We start from the raw sequence: 19925 nt of genomic DNA on the forward strand, positions 1-19925 counted from the left end.
GTAATTCAAATATATGCATTTATACAGAAAATAAGACAAGTTAATTGTTTTATAATTATTAATTAAATAATTGCCGCTGACGGTTAGCTTTTCTTGTTGCTTTTTCTTACAGTCTTTCTTTTCAGTCGCAAACTGCTATCTCCCCCCTTTACTCCACCAATAACAACGGACTCACCACACAACTTCAAGCGCAAATATTGGGGAATCCGCAAACCAGCTGTCGAGGGGGGGGGGCGGCTCTTTTTCCGGTCCCGGATGTCACAAGAAAAAAAAACCCACACAGTAAAGAAATTCTTCTAATAATCTCCAATACGACAAATAAACAATTGTCTCTTTGCTCAATTTTTGCTCGCGTTGTCGGAAAACTGATTAATCCACTGTTTTGGTTTTTTTTCTGCCCAAACGATGGGACTGAAAGACGTTGAGTCGTGGTCGCGTTAGACCAGCTGTACACTTCAGTCATTGGCTGGATTCCACGTCAGTCAAGGCTTCCTAGCGATGCTATTGGCCCGGATGACCACACGCCCCATCCCACCACTCCATTCACGTAAGTAAACAAAATACAACCCATTTTTCTCGTTGCCCCTTTTTTCTTAATCAATATGAGCAGTTAATATTTGACAACGTTGCCGTATTAACCAGGCCCGGCCTTTCTTTAACGGACGTGGCTCTAGTTTAATGTTTGTTAGGGCTGTTTGGGATGGGAAACGATCAGGCAGGAGGAGAATAAAAGTAAATGCAAGACTTGAATATGTGAGAGTGAGCAGTGGCGTGCACATGCTTTTCAGGGGCTGGGAGAGCCCCGCCAGTCTGGGCCTCATCTACCACCCTTACATTCAGGTCACATCTGTTTTTCTGAAAGACAGATGTTTGTTTGAAATGCTCCCAGAACTACGAAATAAATGAGAGTTGTAAAAGATCTGAAATGTAGTATTTGCCACCCAAATATGCTTTTGTGTTCATAATGATGATGAATTTATCCTTTTAGCTTAACTTTAGTTTGTATGATGGCCAAGGTCACAGTGTCTAACATTTTTTTAATTTTCTGGAAAAAAAAACTATTTTACAACAGGAGAAAGTCAGTACACGTCAGCAGCAACATAATACTGCTGTTCTTCACCCAGCGGTTGTACCGTCCACAGAGACCTGAATTACCAGTAGAGTTGATCAAAGTATATAAAATGATAATTCAGCTGTGCTACTATGGCATAGCCTACCAAAAAAAGGGTGAAGGTTTTATTTATCTTCGATCATTTAGAGCATCCACCTCGTTTGCATCAGAGCCTTTTAGAGCCTCGGTGACTCTTCTGGCTGTTTTTGGTCAAGGCCAAAAACTGCGCTTCTCCTGCTTCCCTCCTGCAGGTTCGGAGAGCTGAGAATGTTTTCAGTGATGACAGCTCATCTGGATCTGACAGTGTTTCTTATAAAGAACAGGATGAAAGTGACGCGCATGCCGAGAAAGATTTAATCTTCCCTTTTAACATAGATTGGTGGAATCCTGCCGCGTTACAGCCTTGCTGAAAATTGTAGTTTAAGGAAAATAGTAGTAAATTGTAAGTTTAAATTTTCTAGATTTGATTCCTTAATTTAGCCATTCTCCAGTTGTGTTATGAAAATAGCCATCAACTTACTTGCAGCATGCAAATCCATATAGTTCTGTAGCTTTTTGCCACTTAACCACTACTTTTCTAAAGCTGAATTGCAAGAGCTATTTACATAATCCATGCGTCCTTTGTGTTACATTTTCAAAATCCCAATTCAGCCTCTCTGTTCTTCACCTGCTCATCTTAACTGAAGTGGAATGAACAATATGCGATTACAGCTTTCACGTGCATTAACCCAGGCACCCTCTTTCAAGGTCCTCATGCACTTCGGACAAAGCGGAAAAAGAAGAGATATTCTCAGCCAGCAGCAAATAAGAGGGTGCATTACCCTAAAATTACTGTGGAGGGCGACTGTAACACACAGTGTGGTCGCTGGGCAGTGCAGTGTGTCTACTGGCGGAAACATTACTATTGTGCTATAAATGTGGATCAAAGTGGTGTAGTTGGAACTAAGGATGTAAATACTGCAACCTGATCCCACTCCCACCCCCATTGCCACTAATACTCAATGGCCACTGAAAACAATTGACTATACTACATATTCTTGTGTATATTTTGCATTATATCACTGCTTTGTCTTTATGTAGTTAACAGAGAAGCTCCACGTCACCATAAATTGTCACTGTAACAGATTTCCAACGTGCTACATTATTTCTGTGTTGTCCCATTTGCATGCAAGATGCATGGATGTGCAAATCTATTGAGAAGGAGACAGGGACATTAAATCAGTGCTAAGATACGCCAGATTTTCTTCAGTGTTTCATCTTAAATGTGTGTGTGTGTGTGTGTGTGTTTGTGTGTGTGCGTGTCTGACCGGAGTTTCTGCTCGGTTCACATATGACGGAGGCCCTTATCGCCTGTCTTTGGCAGACGTGAAACTTCAATTTGAGATGCCTCATTTTGCAAAGATTTAGGAGACAGCCCACACCCACATATAAAGCCATGGGAGTGCAAAGTAATGTAATGCTCGACACAACTGTTCTCACACTCACTATTTACTTACAGACATAAGGAGAGTCAACCTTAACCCTTTTCCCCCACTTTCCTTCTCCCCACTGCTGTTACATGACACCCCCCCAGGCCTCCTCTGCTATAAATCTCACCCTCCATCTTTGCTATTGAATCATAAATCATACATTTTCTTCCCTTGTCTCTCTTGCTCCCCCTTTCTTTTTATTACACAATAGCCCAGACTTTATGTCAGAGGGCAGTCATGTTTGTATGGGTGTGAGTGTGTATCTTCTACCCCAGCCTTTCCTGTGGCCCTGGGTCACACACATACACATACACACGCACAGTCACATGAATATGCACACACTGGAACATATGGCACACCCTCAAATTCACATGAACAGGAATTGGCACGTTAACACACACATACGCACCCAAAGGTATAACATTGCCTTTATTATTTTCTGCACAAACTCGGTATTCCTGCACGCACAAATGCTTATAGTCCAAGGGCCTGTTAGCAATCACCGCGGAGGTGCTTTTAACACTCAGCCTGCAACAAGCAACAGGCCCACAGTAGTTCAGTTTTAACAAGGACTTTGGTGAACATGGAAATAAATTGCTGCACACATTTTTTCCAGAAACCTTTAAGAAAACAAGAGGTCACACGGTACATGCCGACATTTCTGTTTTGCTCGCCCTCTAATGGTTCCCTCCTGTGTGTTTTACACTGTGGCCCTCACATGTTCACTGGGCCCCTCGTTTGTTTAACGTGTTTGCTTGAAATGTGGTGCAAAAAACGTAATGCAACATTTGTAAAAAGAGATTTATTGTAGGGGAAGTTGTCTAATTATTACCACTTTATTGCAAACCATACTAATGCAAGTCTGCATACTCGGGACTGTTATTCACTTTGATTACAGTAAAAAGAAGAACATTTTTCAAAATGGCGCACCGTTGTGCAGAACATCTATCACTGTTGTTTGAATGTCCAAAAGATCACAAAACTCTAGCTTGACAATTCATTCTTGATCTTGGAGACAGCAAAAAAAAAGGTCCACTAATCGCTTTTGACCATATCAGTCAGTCTGATAGTTTTCAGTCAGGAGTTTTCTCAGTTATCATGGAACTGTAGATATTCAAACTTTTAATGCTGCACCACCTTTGATGGAAAGAGAGCAGCTGGATCTTTGTCAGGTCAAATGTTTAAAAACGGTTACCACATCCCTGTACTGTATGTAACTCAAATAATATGAACCAAAAAGTCTTTGTGTTAAAGGATTGCTTTAACATTTTTGGGGAAATACACTTAAAAGAATTTTGATACTCTCCTGCCTCCTGCCTGAAGAAAGCAAATAAGCGTAATTCCCATAATGCTGAACTATTGCTTTGACATGCACTGACTACATATATACTGTATGTTATGGGGAACACTATGGAACGCTATCAACACTAATATCATCAACAAAAGCATAGCATGTGATGCTGTCTGGAGGGGAAGTAACAGGTTTTCCTCAGGCTACGGGCTATTTAGAGGACCTGGAGGAAGAATAGTGTCATGCATTGTGTGTGTGTGTGTGTGTGTGTGTGTGTGTGTGTGTGTGTGTGTGTGTGTGTGTGTGTGTGTGTGTGTGTATGCATGCATTCTTGCATGTGTATGTTATGGGTGTGTTTCCGAGGACTTCCAGGGTCCCAGAGATAATGTGGAATTCGTGAGGGGAATGCAGTATAGGGGTTCCTTCCTGTCACCTGACTCCATCACTTCCTGCATTGGGCTTCCTGCATCTGGACCTCCGAGAAGAAGGTTGTGGCTGCATCTCAGACAGTACTGCAGGTTCTGTTTCATGACGGTGCCCCTTGTTTGGTTTAATCAGGTCTAATGCAGATAGGGACGCAGCTGATTGCTAAACAGAAGTGTCATGGAAGTGCCCAAAATTATGAAAAGCCCAGGTTTAATAGCAAAGCTGCTGAAATGCTGCCGCCCGACTGCTAATGTTAGTCATTAGACAATAACTGGAGTGAATGAATGCGGGCAAGTGATCAAATAACTTGGATTAAACAAAGTAACATGCAAGAGAGAATAGAGAAGAATGGTCCATAAAAGAGGAAAGGGACAGATGTAGAAGAACAATAAAAGAGGCAATAAAGTGAAAGAAAGAAGGAGAATGAAAAAGAGAGGCAATGGTAGGATCCATATGGGGCCTCTTGGTTTTTGGGCGGCATGGGGAGACATGCCAGGTAATGGCTTCCAGACTCAGACCCACACACACACACGCACGCACACACACATACACACGCACACACTAATTCGATTTGGAAATCTGACAGGACAAGGAGACTGAGTGTATGTGGACGTGTTTGTATATACCGGGGGCCTTTTCTTTTGCATACTCAAGAGGTCTGACTTCCTCTGCCTGTTCGGAGTGGGGCCGACTAGTCTCACTGTGTATGCGTGCGTGTGTGTGTGTGTGTGTGTGTGTGTGTGTGTGTGTGTGTGTGTGTGTGTGTGCGCGTGTGTGTGTGTGTGTGTATGTGTGTGTTACATGCACTGGGGGTTAATGTATGCTTTCAATCACAGCTGTAGTGGGGAGAAATCAGATCCCTGCAGCATAGATGTTGATCCCGAGATCCACACACACAAATCTACACACACACACACGGGACAATAGAAAACACACAGATATCAGGCAAGAGTGCAGCAAATGCATTTATCTACGGTTTAAGTATTAAACTGATTTTCATTAGTTTGACGTTTTGGATCGAGTCACCAGTTCTTTTCCCCTCTGTGTATAATATCAAAGAAAACACTTTCAGAGGTGTTCACAGGAAAAAATGAGCAGTTTTAGCATTGGGTTAGGATGACCAAACACACCTGGTTGTTTCCTGCTTTTGTCAGCACAGTTAAAAAGTTAAGGGAGAAGCTACAGCGCAAAATAAAGTTAAGACGAAGTGGAAAGAGAGAAAGAAAGAAGAAAACGTAAACGACAGTAACAGCGTGTAAAGAGAAAAGGGAATGAATGAAAGAGGAACGCAGAGAGGACAAGATGAAAAGAGAAGCAAATGGGAGACGGGAAGAGCTAATTAAGCAGAGGAGGGATAGATGTGGAGGAGTGGCAGGAGAGAGAGAGGGCAAGATGACTTAACTGGGATACATCGCCTGCTCAAGATCACTCCACCCTCATACACACACAGCAGTTTCACAGTGAGGTAACCCCCCCATACACTGTCACAGCCCTCCCACTCCTGCAACTGGTATGTGCATGTGTGTGTGTGTGTGTGTGTGTGTGTGTGTGTGTGTGTGTGTGTGTGTGTGTGTGTGTCACCACTTTTCTCTGACATTCCTGTGCAGAGCGGAGAGACGGTAAGCTCGGCTGCAGGGAGACGGGACTGCAAATCCAACTAAGAACTCCATTAGGAAAAACACAGATTTTCTCGGAAGAAGAAGAGGAAAATAATTCTCTTCCTTGAAGTCGCAGCTCGTCTTGCTGTCCATCACTTCTCACTGTGTTCTCCTCTGATTTGGGAATTCCAATTCTGAGGAATCTGCCTGCAAGTCAGCTGAGAAGTCTTACATTTTCGACAAGGGATTTCAAGAAAAGCATCCTTTTGTATCCAGTCACAGTTTCCTCCTCTTTCTTTTCCTCTCCATCTCTTCCCTGGCGGCAGACTCCAAACTTCGGACTGCCAAAGTTGGGAACTTGGAAATACATTTTGAGTGGCAAAAAAGGCCCAGGGCATAGTTTTGCAACTGCAGACAAAGAGGTGAGTTAACATTAAAAGATTTTTTAAATTGTTGATGAAATGCGAATCTTGTTCCTATGGAGGCTGATTGCACTCTAATGAGCTATTCTGTCAAATTTAATGTAATCTAGACCTATTGCCTGCAGCCTTTTGAATTGTCAGTTAGCTTCTAAACTATTAACTGGATTCTTTCTGTTATTCTATATTAATGATTTAGTTACTAACTGTCAGAGTCAAATATGCATGATAGTGAGCCCTAATAAAGCCTTGCTTTAAAGCCTATCGGTAATGTGTACAAAATGTCTTGATATTCTTCAAAGTGAGAGAGCTCCATTGTTAATGGTGTGTAAAAGTGGAGTGCGTTGCACAATCTTTACCTACTGTAACATCTCTGGGGAGTTAGAGTTGCATGTTCTGCTGACCCCCTGCAAGACTCTAGTCGTCTGTGTGAGAAAGGGAGACAAAGGTAGAGACTGGAGGGGCAAGGGGGGTGTAAACCATCCACTGCACATTGAGCTTAAGGAGATGAGGGGATGTGAGAGAAAAAGCAGAACGAAGGAAAGAAAAGAATGTGCAAGAGAGATGAAGCAGAGAAGAGATGTGGAGTTTCATTTTCTCTCTGGTTTTATCATCAAAGCGCAAGGACAGCTGCTGGAAACAAAGTCATACTTGACGCACACATGTACAAGCAGACTTTATATTCAAATGTCTCAGGCACATGCTTGAATAAATACACACAGATGGTGCTTGTGTGTATGCAACGAAAGGACGTCAAACCAACTTGTGGTCTCTTTCGCTCTCTCTCTCAACACACGCACACCCACGCACACCCACACGCACACACACACGCATGCACAAGAAAGAGATTTAAACAAACACATCTTTGTCTCATTGCACTCATCTGTCTAATTTGCTCCTGGTTCATATCACAGACTGATCCAATGATTCCTAGTGCTGCAATCCAATACAGACAAACACACACACACACACACACACACACACGTACACACACATTCATGTCATATAGTCAGCACAGAGACAACTCAGTAATGAGGATTATATTCCGTGTTTGTTTAACCCAACTAAAAAAAGTTGACTTCCATCACAGTGGAATAGCAGTAACACGCTGTACGTGTTATTTGGCAGACTTTCTGATCCATAAAGTGACACCGGAAAGCTTTCCAATGCAACCAGTCAGTGACCTCTGAGCAGCTAGAGTCGCTGGGAGTTTGAAGTTCAAGTGCACAGTGACAGTTGCAGTTGTTGGGGTCTGTCTCATTCACTTCCCTTTCTTAGCTGATGAATGTCTCTGTTCGCTTACTAGTACACTAAATTTATTTTGCGCCATTGTATTTGAGGTCTGAATTCTCAGTGTACAATATGCACTGCACCCTTTACTTATGGATTTTCTATGCGGTGTTTTGTACATTAATTATTCTATATGAAGCATGTTGGTGTTGATGTGTTTCTCCGCAGACCCTGGCCCCTGTAAAGATGGCTGACGTGGTGCAGCCTGACCCAAACAGCCTGCAGATCCCGGGTGAGTAACACATATAACACACACTGAATTACTATGGCAACCTGGTCAAAATGACTCACTGCTCCTTCTTTATCTTTTGGAGTCTGAACATGCTGACCTTTCCATATCCTTCTCCCACTTATATCAATCAAACCAGATTCCACTGACATTCCGGTCCTTCCCAGTTCAATACAAATATTCAGTCTCACATCTAGAGAGCTTCGGGACAAGAGCGTTTCCACCCTAACTCGCTAATCTCCACGATGAAAAATAAGGTGTTTTCTGCATCTGTGCTTGTATGTTAGTATCAACATCTGATTAAAGTCCAATAATTATTCTTTCCTTGCGATAAGAGAGTTTTCCCATGGCTGCATATCGCTTTAAACAACACAGATTTTTTTGGCTACTCCGTTCATTTTCCACATGGAGTACGTGCGGTGCTTTTCCAACGCTGAAAAACATATATAGCGAGATTTTAATTTTTTCTTCTCCTCTCTTCTCCCCACTTCTTCTACTCAATTAATTTCCAGGTGATAATTTATCAGCCCCTTCGTCACCCGCCACATCGAGAAATGACTGCAGCATCACGCCCCTCACACCCTCACCCTCGCCGGTAACTATGCACCCACACTCACCACACCCTTTCCCCTTTTTACTTATTTTGCTTTATATAAAGCTCTTAAACACGAGCTTTAAATGCACATCCACTCCACTGTGGTTTATAATAACACCTACAAGCACACTTTAAGGTGAAGTGTAGACTTGAAACAAGTACCCCATGAACGCTACAATCTGTGGTAAAGAAATACATACACTTTGGCACTGTTAGAAAAAGGAAAAAGAAAAATGGGTAACTTCCACAAGTACTCAAGAAACTTTAGTTAGAAAGCAGTAAAGGAGAAGAGTGTGGGGGGGGGCAACTTTCGATTTCCAAGCCAAACTCCGAATTCCATGTTGTTTCCACACATAGTAAGTAGTTATTTCTGAAAGGTAAAGATACTGTAATATTTGGTAATTACATGTCCTGTATAAGACTTTAGTTTAAATCCAACCGATGCTTCCTGTCCAGACAGAAATTATAACCCAGAGCTCATTCACTCTGGTCTGGCTGTAAATAGTCACACACAGTATAAAAATAATATGGGCATGTTTTTCATTATCTTTTTTCTTTCTTTCTTTTCACAAATCTACTTGAATATGAAAAGGCTGCATACAGTGTTTTGTTTTGTATGTGAATATTACAATTAAATCATATAAACATGAAGAAGAAAGAGATAAATGAGCACAGGAGGGATTATGAGGAGGAGTTCTGTTCCTCATACTTGTACATTTCTGTTCCTGTGTAAACACACAAGTTTCTCTCTTTCCGTCTGTCTCATTTTCTCTCAGAGGGTGGAGGTCAGACCCAGGATGGCCTGTCCATTCTCTGTTGTCGTGGCGATAGATTTTGGAACAACCTCCAGCGGCTACGCGTTTAGCTTCACACAGGACTCAGAGGCCATACACATGATGAAGTAAGAGTCTGCGTGTATTTTTCTCCATTCTATTCTCTTCTATTATTTTCTCTTCCTGACAGTTTTTCCCATCAATCCCCGCAGGCGCTGGGAGGGCGGCGACCCTGGAGTAGCCAATCAGAAAAGCCCAACGTGTCTGCTGCTGACTCCTGATTTGCGGTTCCACAGTTTTGGGTTTGCGGCCCGGGACTTCTACCACGACCTGGACCCGGAGGAGGCCCAGCACTGGCTTTACTTCGATAAATTTAAAATGAAGATCCACAGCACAAGTGTAAGAGAGAGACAGAGAAAATTTAAGGAAAAAGGTGGAATAGAAGGGTAGAAGTGACAAAAAGCTGTCTGTACATAATATATAAATGTAGACTAAAAGCTTTAAAAAGTAACTTAATACCAGGCTGAAAAGCAGTGTTTTGCTGACTTCTCTTGGAAGTTTCAAGTCTCTTGTACCTGTAATCAGAGCCAACAGCGATGTCATGGTGTACTAACACACCCGAGAGTACACTTTTTTTACATCACTGCGGCAAGATGAGATGTAAAAAAAAAAAAAAAAAGCACTTTAGCTTAAAAAAACAAGATTTAACTGCTGTTTACCTGCTGTTTGGGTGCTGCTGTTTAAAGTTACTGTTTGAGCATCGGGAAAACAATTTTTCGTGCAGTAGCGTTTCAGCAGTTGCGGCTGTGTTTGATGCAGGACCTCACCATGGAGACAGAGCTGGAAGCGGTCAACGGACGGAGGGTCAGGGCCATCGAGGTGTTTGCTCACGCCCTGCACTTCTTCAGGGAACATGCTCTAAAGGTACACTTCGTTCCGGCTACATTTGAGGGCCGGAGAATAGTTTATGTACTGGACTTAATTGGGAGTGTTTTACCAAAAAGAAAGTATTTTTTGGATTCTGATGCAGGAGGTGAAGGACCAGTCCTCATCAGTGCTGGAAGGAGAGGAGATCAGATGGGTGATCACTGTCCCCGCCGTGTGGAGACAACCCGCCAAACAGTTCATGAGAGAGGCCGCATACCTGGTAGCAAAACACACACACAAATTGAAACATACTGTACATACATTAATGCATATAGAGGCAGTTACAGTTGGCATGAAAGAGGCTCCAAAAGTTTTACTGATCTGAAACAATCTTTTACTTTATTTCTTGTATTTGATACAGAGTTTATGCTTATCCTCAGCTCTTTCCCCCTACATTCATACAGTTCCATGTTGTATCACTCAAAATCAGTGGATTCAACTGGTTCAAAAACCTAGACGCAGTCTTCAAGATACACATAAACACACGTACATACACACTCAGAGGATGACAGAAGATCACTTACTACACACACACACACACACACACACACACACACACACACACACACACACACACACACACACATATCTCTCCTCAGTGTACTGTACATGTTAGAATGACTTGTAGGAAGTGTGTGTACGTGGACAGGGATGCAGGGGTTCCTATCACTATACACATCAATGAGACTGGACCATCCTGTGTGTCTGTGAGTCTGGGTCCAGTTGTGCAGGGCATGTGCAGCAGTCAATGGGAGAGACCGTACACAACCTTTTACTCTTAATGTCATGCTTTACTTATTCCCTTTCAGTCACATACCCATGATCAGCCATCTGCCATTCACTCAACCTGGTACATACATAAATAATGTAACGCACACACACTTTCACATGCATGCTGACATATAGGCACACACGCCCTGCGCTGGCTCCTGGCTTGATGCCGTCAGGGTGTGTGTGCTTCCTGCTGGTGATGATGTCATCAGGAGGGAACAATGAGGGAGACCGGCGTACAAACACAGGAAGCTGAGTCCAGGCCACCGCCCTGCACACACACACACACACACACACACACGCACGCACGCACATCGTTCCAGCCACTCAACTTTACTCCCAACATCAAGACTAATCCTCCTCTCCTCTCCTCTCCTCCTCTCGTAAATCCGTTTTTTATCCCAACAGAGAAACATTAGCCCATATCAGTTTCTCTCCCTTTCACCCTGTATTTATGTTCCTTACATATGTTTATGTTGTACAGCTGTCCTTCAGCCTGTGTGTGTTTTACTCCATGAGTTCCCTTCGGTCCTCTTTTTTACTCCTCGTCTTATTTCCTCTTCAAAGACTTGTCCTGCCCTCCATCCAAATCTCATCGTATACTATATAATGCCTGTTTGTTGTACAAGTTTAAATCTTACAAAGCATTCTAAATCATGATAAACAATGGTAAAATTTGAACTGGAAAATATTTGAACTGCTACCTTAATCTCTTTTTGTCTTTCTCCTTTAACCACCTCTTTCTCTTGTTTTCTATTGACAATTTTCTCTCTTTTGTCCATGAGCCATATTTTTCTTTTTTCGCTTTTCTTATAGATAGAGCAGAAAGAACACAAAAGACAAAACGGTAACATACAAAACACAACAATGTGCTCCCTTAGTGTCTATAAAGGTAGAAATTACTAGTCATGAGTGGGGATACAAACGACAATTACAGTCACAATTTTGTTCCCTAGTTTTCTCAATGTGGTTCGGAAAAACTTTACATCTCAAGGAATAAATACCTGCCAGCGTGCTTAGAGAAAAGCTTTCAGATTTTCGCATTTGGCCTCCTTCTTCATCAAGCACCTGTCAATCAAACAGTCTGGGCAGAGCATAGATTTTCTCTTTGTGTCAAGTTTGAGTATTAATAGGTCGTGTTATTTTCTTTAGATTAGTCAAAGTTTTAGCTTTTCTTTTCATCTTTTCTTTGTGTTTTTTGTCTTCTCATTACTGAGCTGTAGATTACTATGAGTCGTGACTTACTTGAGACGTGACTGCCTAAAGACATGACTTGGACTTGGCCAAAACACTGTCCCTAGTTTTGGCCTGGTGCAGTCAGAACTCGAGATTTAACCAGGACCTGATCTGACTTGAGACCTGGAAGTAGTTTTAATTGCCAGCATTCAGAGAACTGAAAGGCTGGCAACTGACTTGTAGTTTGGTTTTGAAGACCTGTGACTTGGATACTACTACCAATACTACTATGTCTAACTCTCTCTCTGTACATCTATAATATCAAGAGAATAACAGGACACTAAATTTCTGCTAGTTACTGTTTGTCTCCCTCTCTGTGTCTCTCTTGTCCTCTCCAGGCTGGCTTGGTGACTCCCGACTGTCCGGAGCAGCTCCTCATTGCTCTGGAACCAGAGGCTGCATCTATCTACTGCCGCAAGCTCCGCCTCCACCAAGTGATTGACCTCAGCATGCAGCCAATCACAAACGGCCTCGATCTGGACGGGTCCCGGCCCTTTGACTCCAGCTTCAGACAAGGTAGAGTAGAGAAAGAGAGAGAAAAGGAGGGAGCGAGAGAAAGTGTGTGTGTGTGTGTGTGTGTGTGTGTGTGTGTGTGTGTGTGTGTGTGTGTGTGTGTGTGTGTGTGTGTGTTTTTTTTTTTTTTTCCTGTGGACATTGTCATTAGCATAAGCATGAAACCACACTGTGTTCCTGGAAATGTTGTTGTTTGATCTCGCTCGGGGATTGTGGTTTTTGCACTGTGTGTATAAGAGAGAGAAAGAAGGAGCACTGAGGCTAAAGATCGGACTTCAGATACTGCTTGTGGTTTGCCTCAGATGACTTTGCAGTTGTGTATGTGTGTGTGACGCTGCACACAAACACATATGAATTTGGACAGGCCATTTGTGTCATGTAGAGGAGAGATGGAAACATGAACAGTGGGAGAAAGAGGAGGAGAGCTGTTTTGAGACAGACCCCAGAATTCACATAAAGGGGGAAACATTCTGCCAAACCAGTCATTAAACTCAAAGGGTCATTATTTAGCAAAGAAACCATTTTTTCTATTTCTAATTTAAACTGTGGAAAAAAGGCTTTGACTCTGTCTTCAGTGGGGTGTTTTTAGGTCACAGAGGTAAGCTGGAAATGTAAGTCTCCTGCAGCACCAGAAAACACACAGGATTCAGCAGAGCAAACACAATTCACGTCAGTATCATAAAACAGGCTATAATAGAGTTTAATTAGGTTTGTGAGGATGCATAAAGAAAGAAAGTGCATTTAAACTATGAGTAAATTGATGTACGTCAAAAGTGTGTACCAATACATTTATGCCTATTTTAATGTACGATTTAAAACATATATCTGCACCTCTTACTGGTTCTGTCTATAGCAACAGTGACAGATGAGTATTGTCGTATTTAGAGCTGTCTGTTATGCCAAAAGGATGGAAAAATACATGTTGATTAATTTTTTGGCCACTTGGCCTTGCAATGTTGTAAAAAAACACAACAAATATTATATATGTATAACGTATAACGTTAACGTGTGTGTGTTTATGACGGTTCCCTGTTTCCTATTTCTATTTTTGGTGCTGCATAGGTAGTGTAGAGTCGATTTATTGCTGAAAATGAAAAGCTGTAAAGTAAGACAGTAAAGTTGTTGGTTCTTAAAAGCAAAACAATGAGACGAAAGACACTAAAATGCTCCATAGAGCTGAAGGGAACTGGTGATAATTCTCTGTGAATTTGACACTAAAGGTTACTTTTTTGACGCTATAAATATTCATTGGATCTATTGTTGATATAATAATTTCGAGTTGTGCAGCTTTAAAAGAAAACTTTCAAATGGGGAATTTACAGAGAGGAAAAATACTTCCAGAACCAGCAATTCCTTTCTCTTTGCAGCTACATAGTTAATGAATCAAAAAGCTTATCTGCAAAAAGTATGTGTTTGGTTATTTACAATAGAAGGAAAAAAGTGACGGCTTTAAATAATATATAACTATTGACTGAGCGGTAAACTCGTCTCTCGGACATGTCGCCGTAAGCGTGCAGTAACGCTGCATAGAAAAGATTCAGCTACAGGAATATGCCACTAAAATGCAGCAAACGAACAAAGAGTGATTCCAGGCTGGGAAAAAGAAGAGTGATGCATAATTCAGCAAGCGAACATGCCGTCCAAAATCCCCAACACAGTCCCACTTATACATATGCAATCAGTGACACACACACAAAGACATTTGCACACTAAACACAGGATATTGTAATTGGAACAAGGTGCAGTGAGACTATGATCTCAGCCCCTCCTGGCCTGTCATGCTCCCTCTCCTTCACTCACTTTCATTTTTCTCTTTTTCCCCTCCATCTCCCTAGCATTTGCTCCCGCTCTCTTTCTCTCCGTCAAACTGTCTTTCGTCAGGTCGTACTCTTTGCGAGGAGACTGCAAACACACACACACGTACGCACGTGCAAACATACACTCACGCAGACATGTTTACATACGCATACACTTGACATCACGGTCATGGTTTTAACTATCTTTAACTTTTCTTCCACCTCATTTCTTCTCCAAAGATAGCACTGGGGAGTCAGTAAAACCATGATACACTCTCTCACACACACACACACACACACACACACACACACACACACACACACACACACACACACAGAGACAAACACAAGCATGCATTTTCTTTTCTGCTGTTGCATGTAAATGGTTTCCAGACTTGCGTTCCATTCATCACCCCCGTACAAACACGCGCATGCACACACACACACACACGGATGAAATCAAGGCCTGTATGATTGTGGTGTTCTTTGTTCTGCTTCATTTACAATGTACACACACTCACACACACACACACACACACACAGACACAAATATATTACCTCCTGCGTCATGCTGGGCTTTAACACAACTATAAGAGTACTTGCTTTCAAGAGAATGTAGGTCAGTATTGCTCGATGAGTCTGTAATCTTTACAACCAATCATTTCTTTCTTTCTTTCTTTCTTTGTCTTTTTTCTTCTTCTACCACATCTGTTTTCCCTGCTTCTAGTGCTAATGGGGTTTGATGGGACGTAGTAAAAAACACTTTTGCCTAAATTACACAAACACTTCACTCCAGACTGTCAAACCTATGACTTATGACACACACAATCACACACGCTTTTACATCAGGACCGCGGCTTCCCTTACAGCCTTTCCAAAAGAGAGAGAGAGAGAGTATCTGCTCTGTCAAACAGGCTGTCAGGTATTTTGCATTTCTTTCAGATGTGTTTGATTGTGTTCTGCTTTTGTTGGCCTCCATCCATACTCTTAACCTGCCGGTCGAGAGCGAATACAAAATTGAAAAGTAAGACTGTGCTTCACTTCCAACAAATTGCTCCTGTCTTGCAAAAACATTATGATTCTCATTTTGGTATATTTTTCTTGTTTTCTGGGGATTGAAAGACTTTTTGTATTATATGTCATGACCTGCTGGGTTATGAAATGTGTTATAAACCTTACTATATGTAGTAAAAATAAACACATTCATCTTCATAAGGTTGAAAGTGATTATGTAGCTGTTTTTGTTTGAGCTAGTGTGCATTGAATATTAGTCAAGCACAAGCTTAAGTGTCTGACCCTACAGTGTTTATACAGAAAGACAAAAAAATGTTTGCAAGCAGGCGAAGCAGTGCAAGGTGGTGAAAGGTGGTGATGTCTCTGAGGGCCCGCAGCTGGAGAGAATCCACAAAATTATTTTCTTTAGAAAGCACTATTTCAGTGGGCTAAGAACCCCTACTTGTATCCCTGGGGCCCAAAAATCCTCTCTATGCCCCTGAAGCTTTCCCCTAAAGATGGATATAGACACACGATTTCACTCCAGGCTCACAGCACAAACAAGCTATAAACACTACATTGACATTTAAGCACCTTTTACGTTGATATAGCAAACTTAGCAAATACTTGCCTATGTACACATTCAGCAGAGATACAGCAACATTAACATTCACTTTGAGTCATGCTCTTGGCAACCTGGTGAATGTAATCCACTGTCGTTTTAGTTCTTTTTTGGTCTAAACTGACTCCTGAGAGAAATATCTGTGAGCCATTGTTAACATAAAATATTGATTACAGCCACTTTTAATTACAGGGCTGGAACAGGTAGGTGATTAGCTTAGCCCACACTTAATGTACGGGGAATCAGCTGGCCTGGCTAACTACAAAGGAGTTATGTGCTGGAACCATTTCTTCAGGAACAACAGTTCCACTATCCATCTACTTTTTGCACAGCATCTCCTGCCTTAGCGCTGGCTGCCTGGTAACCGCCCTTGACCACAAGGCTCCACTCATGTCAGCTGGCCGTTGTTTTGCGTCCAGTCTTAATGCTAAGCTAGGCTAGTATCTACCGGAGGGAGAATGTATTTTCAGTGAAAAAAAGCTATGTATAACCAACTATGTGACTATCCAAGGAAATACGTGAATGATGCCGAGTAGAAAGTAATCTAAAATGTGTTTTGCCTCGCTGTGACTTTTTGAACTGATTTAATGGCATAAATGATTTTGTACGTAAGTGTGTGTGCAACAGAGATTGTATCCAAAACTGAAGTATGTTGTCCACCTGTGTGTATTTATCTTTGTGTGTGTGTGTGTATTGCAGCGAGGGAGCAGTTGAGGCGATCCAGACACAGCAGGACTTTCCTGGTTGAGAGTGGAACCGGAGAGCTTTGGTCAGAGTTGCAGACTGGTACGGCCTTGTGTGTGTGCGTGTGTGTGTGTGTGTGTGTGTGTGTGTGTGTGTGTGTGTGTGTGTGTGTGACAGAAAGCACCCACAATGAGAAGCAGACACACCTTTCATTCACATTTCTACTGACCCTCAGATTTCTACTTTTCCTTCCCATGTGTCATCTCCTCTCTCTCCTCCATTCACTGTGTGTTAACAGTTTTTAATGGTATTGATTAATCAACTGATATTTTTTTTAAGGTTATTATAAATTGATTTATTACCTTTTTTTTAAATAAAATTACATTTGCATTTAAACTTTGGATTCATAAACTCAAAGTTTGTCAATAATTTGCCAGTTGATTATTTTTCCTTCTGGCTTTGAATGATGACTTAATAATTGAACTTTAAAATGGAATGGCAAAATTAATTTTAAAAGACTTCTGAATAGAACTTTTTGATTTGCTATTTATTCAGGTATCCGCCTATTACCATTCCAATAGCACATTATTTGTTTATGGCTTTAACAAGTCCACCCCATGTAGCAGCAAGTGGCTCTGATTGGCTGCTGCATACATACTGGCCAATCAGAGCTCCTGTTGAGTGTGAAAGTTCATTCTTGACCATAGGAACACTACTAAAGCTAAAGCACCTCAATAATGTGAGAGTATGGTCATAATATTTAAAGACTTTTATATAGGTTGTTCTTTTTACAAGAACTTTTACTCAGCAAGTTTCTACACTACCAAACACAACTGTCATTCACGACCACCGAATTTGCTCCAAGAGATGATAAAATCCTAACTAGGGACAATCGAACTAATCCATTTTGCTGGTTTTACACACAGCCTTTTCTTTTTTGTTGAACCATGACAAAAATCTGAGAAGCCACGTGTCCCTGTTGACCTTTTCTGCTCTCTTTCCTGCCCACACACTCACACACAGGAAGGACCCAACCCGTGGGACTCTCTGCCTCTGCACTGTAAACAAACCTAAGGAGTAGAAACCCTGTTTTACCCTCCTTCTCTTCTGATGTCTTCTCTCATCCCTCCCTGTATTTTTCATTTTTGTCCATTTATTCCTTGCATTCTTTCTTTTTCTCACTCCCTCGTACACTACCTTTTGCGCTCTCGTGTTTAGGGCGTGGTCAGCTGAACCAGGGTAGAACCAGCTCTTCTTGCTGATCCTATCATACATAAACACACACTCACGGAGGGAGTGCAGAGATCACAGGTGCCTGAAGGTTGTTTATGCTTGAGAGTCAGCTGGTTGAAGAATTTCGGGGGGGAAACACACGCATGCACGCACGCACACACGCACACACAAACACACACACACACACACACACACACACACACATGCAGACACACACACACACTGGAAACATTCCACACAAATGAAGACACATTATCCTCCACAATGGATTCAAACTGATGAGCTTTATCAAGAACAACAGATTAAATCTAATACAATTGTGTGTATTTGTGCTCTCTGTGTGTAGGTGACAGGTATATTGTTGCAGACTGCGGAGGAGGAACAGTTGACCTGACTGTCCATCAGATCGAGCAGCCGCAGGGAACACTCAAAGAGCTCTACAAGGCTTCAGGTACAGTTTCTTTACAATCTTCTAAAACGCAGAAATAACCACATTTCCAGCAGTTTCCAAAGCTCTACTTTCTTTCCTAGGCGGTCCGTACGGGGCTGTCGGTGTAGACCTGGCCTTTGAAGCCATGCTGTGCCAGATCTTTGGCGAGGACTTCATCCAAAGCTTCAAAGCCAAGCGTCCGGCCGCTTGGGTGGACCTCACCATCGCATTCGAGGCGAGGAAGCGGACAGCGGCGCCAGGCAGGGCCAACGCCCTCAACATCTCCCTGCCCTTTTCTTTCATTGATTACTACAAGAGACACAGAGGGCAGAGTGTGGAGGCCGCCCTGAGGAGGAGCAAGTGAGTGTGTGCTGAAGGAGTGTGCTGTGTTTTTGTGTGTGTTGATGTATACGAGAGAGATGATAGGTGAACGTGTGAGTAATCTTTTAACAGTTTTGTGCATCCGTCGCAGTAAAGATTCAAACTCTCTTCTCTCTCTGCATGTGTGTCTGTGCGTGTGTGATGTGTGTGTCAGTATGAACATAGTGAAGTGGTCATCCCAGGGGATGCTGCGACTGACCCAGGAAGCCATGAACGAGCTCTTCCAGCCCACCATTGTCAATATTGTCAAACACATTGGTAAGAAACACTCACAAAGAGACGACCCCGGAATGCAGAGTTTATGTTTCAAGTTTAACCTGTGTGTTTACGTTCATCATACTTAAAGCTGCACTAATCACAATTAGCTGGTTTCTAATTTTGTCTGTGGGCTGTCTGAGTACACATTCTTGTTTGCTTGCAAATGCACAGTGTGAATGTAAATGGTACGAAAGGACAACGATAGAACATAACGCCATTTTCAGCCGTGTCTCAGACAAACAAAAAACTGGTATAATATTGTTTTTTTAAGCCTCGTCCAGACAGAAGGCAGAAAAACTGAGAGTGACCTGTTTTAAATCAGTCACAATCTTTTGGTACGTTCAAAACCAGAGGTCTGGTTTTCTAGCATTTAGCCTTGCTGGTCTTCAGAGACATATGACAAAGAGTGAGATGCAAAAAAAGGGTTGTTGTTTCTTTTTTACACGTTTTTTGAAAAATTTTAAAAATACGAAGTGTAGCTGATAAAAAGGGAGTTGAAATCAATATCCCCCCAAAAAACATCCGGAGTCATAGTACACCTACTCTACTCCTTCTCGTCTTTTCGCATGAACATAAAAACACACATTTTGCTCACACAATCACGGCCCAGTGAAATGAACTTATTTTAAAGATCTTCCTCCTTCCCTTTCCCCCTGACAGAGGAGCTGATGGCGAAGCCTGAGGTACGCGGCGTGCGTTTTCTCTTCCTGGTTGGAGGTTTTGCAGAGTCCCCCATGCTGCAGAAAGCAGTCCAGAAGGCACTGGGGCGGACGTGCCGCATCATCATCCCCCATGACGTTGGTCTGACCATACTGAAGGGTGCCGTGCTCTTTGGGCTGGATCCCACTGTGGTGAGGGCTCTGGAGTACCTTAGTTAGTG

The 19925-nt window shown here is 42.3% G+C and overlaps 2 protein-coding genes across 5 annotated transcripts in view; one reads left to right on the top strand and one right to left on the bottom strand.

The window, feature by feature from the left end:
• Positions 1-376, bottom strand: part of paip2b (poly(A) binding protein interacting protein 2B) — a 12624-nt gene extending 12248 nt beyond the window's left edge. Inside the window, exon 1 of the mRNA XM_040141221.1 lies at positions 176-376. The gene's annotated coding sequence lies outside the window, so the exon portion shown is untranslated. The remainder of the gene's footprint in view (positions 1-175) is intronic.
• hspa12b (heat shock protein 12B) overlaps positions 1-19925 on the top strand; it is a 27727-nt gene that overhangs the window by 3641 nt on the left and 4161 nt on the right. For 2 of the 4 annotated variants that reach the window (XM_040141213.1, XM_040141215.1), the window contains exons 2-15: positions 113-282; positions 419-547; positions 7773-7836; positions 8346-8428; positions 9205-9329; positions 9414-9600; positions 10021-10125; positions 10232-10348; positions 12474-12651; positions 16759-16845; positions 18323-18427; positions 18508-18766; positions 18942-19045; positions 19706-19896. In XM_040141213.1, coding sequence (XP_039997147.1) covers positions 7791-7836; positions 8346-8428; positions 9205-9329; positions 9414-9600; positions 10021-10125; positions 10232-10348; positions 12474-12651; positions 16759-16845; positions 18323-18427; positions 18508-18766; positions 18942-19045; positions 19706-19896 — 1587 coding nt within the window. In that variant the 5' untranslated portion in view covers positions 113-282; positions 419-547; positions 7773-7790. Of the gene's footprint in view, positions 1-112; positions 283-418; positions 548-6034; positions 6318-7772; positions 7837-8345; positions 8429-9204; positions 9330-9413; positions 9601-10020; positions 10126-10231; positions 10349-12473; positions 12652-16758; positions 16846-18322; positions 18428-18507; positions 18767-18941; positions 19046-19705; positions 19897-19925 lie in introns of those variants that run through there. The other 2 variants (XM_040141216.1, XM_040141217.1) reach the window with 2 other exon arrangements.

Source organism: Xiphias gladius, chromosome 12 (assembly GCF_016859285.1).
Source record: "Xiphias gladius isolate SHS-SW01 ecotype Sanya breed wild chromosome 12, ASM1685928v1, whole genome shotgun sequence".
Lineage (NCBI taxonomy): Eukaryota > Metazoa > Chordata > Actinopteri > Istiophoriformes > Xiphiidae > Xiphias > Xiphias gladius.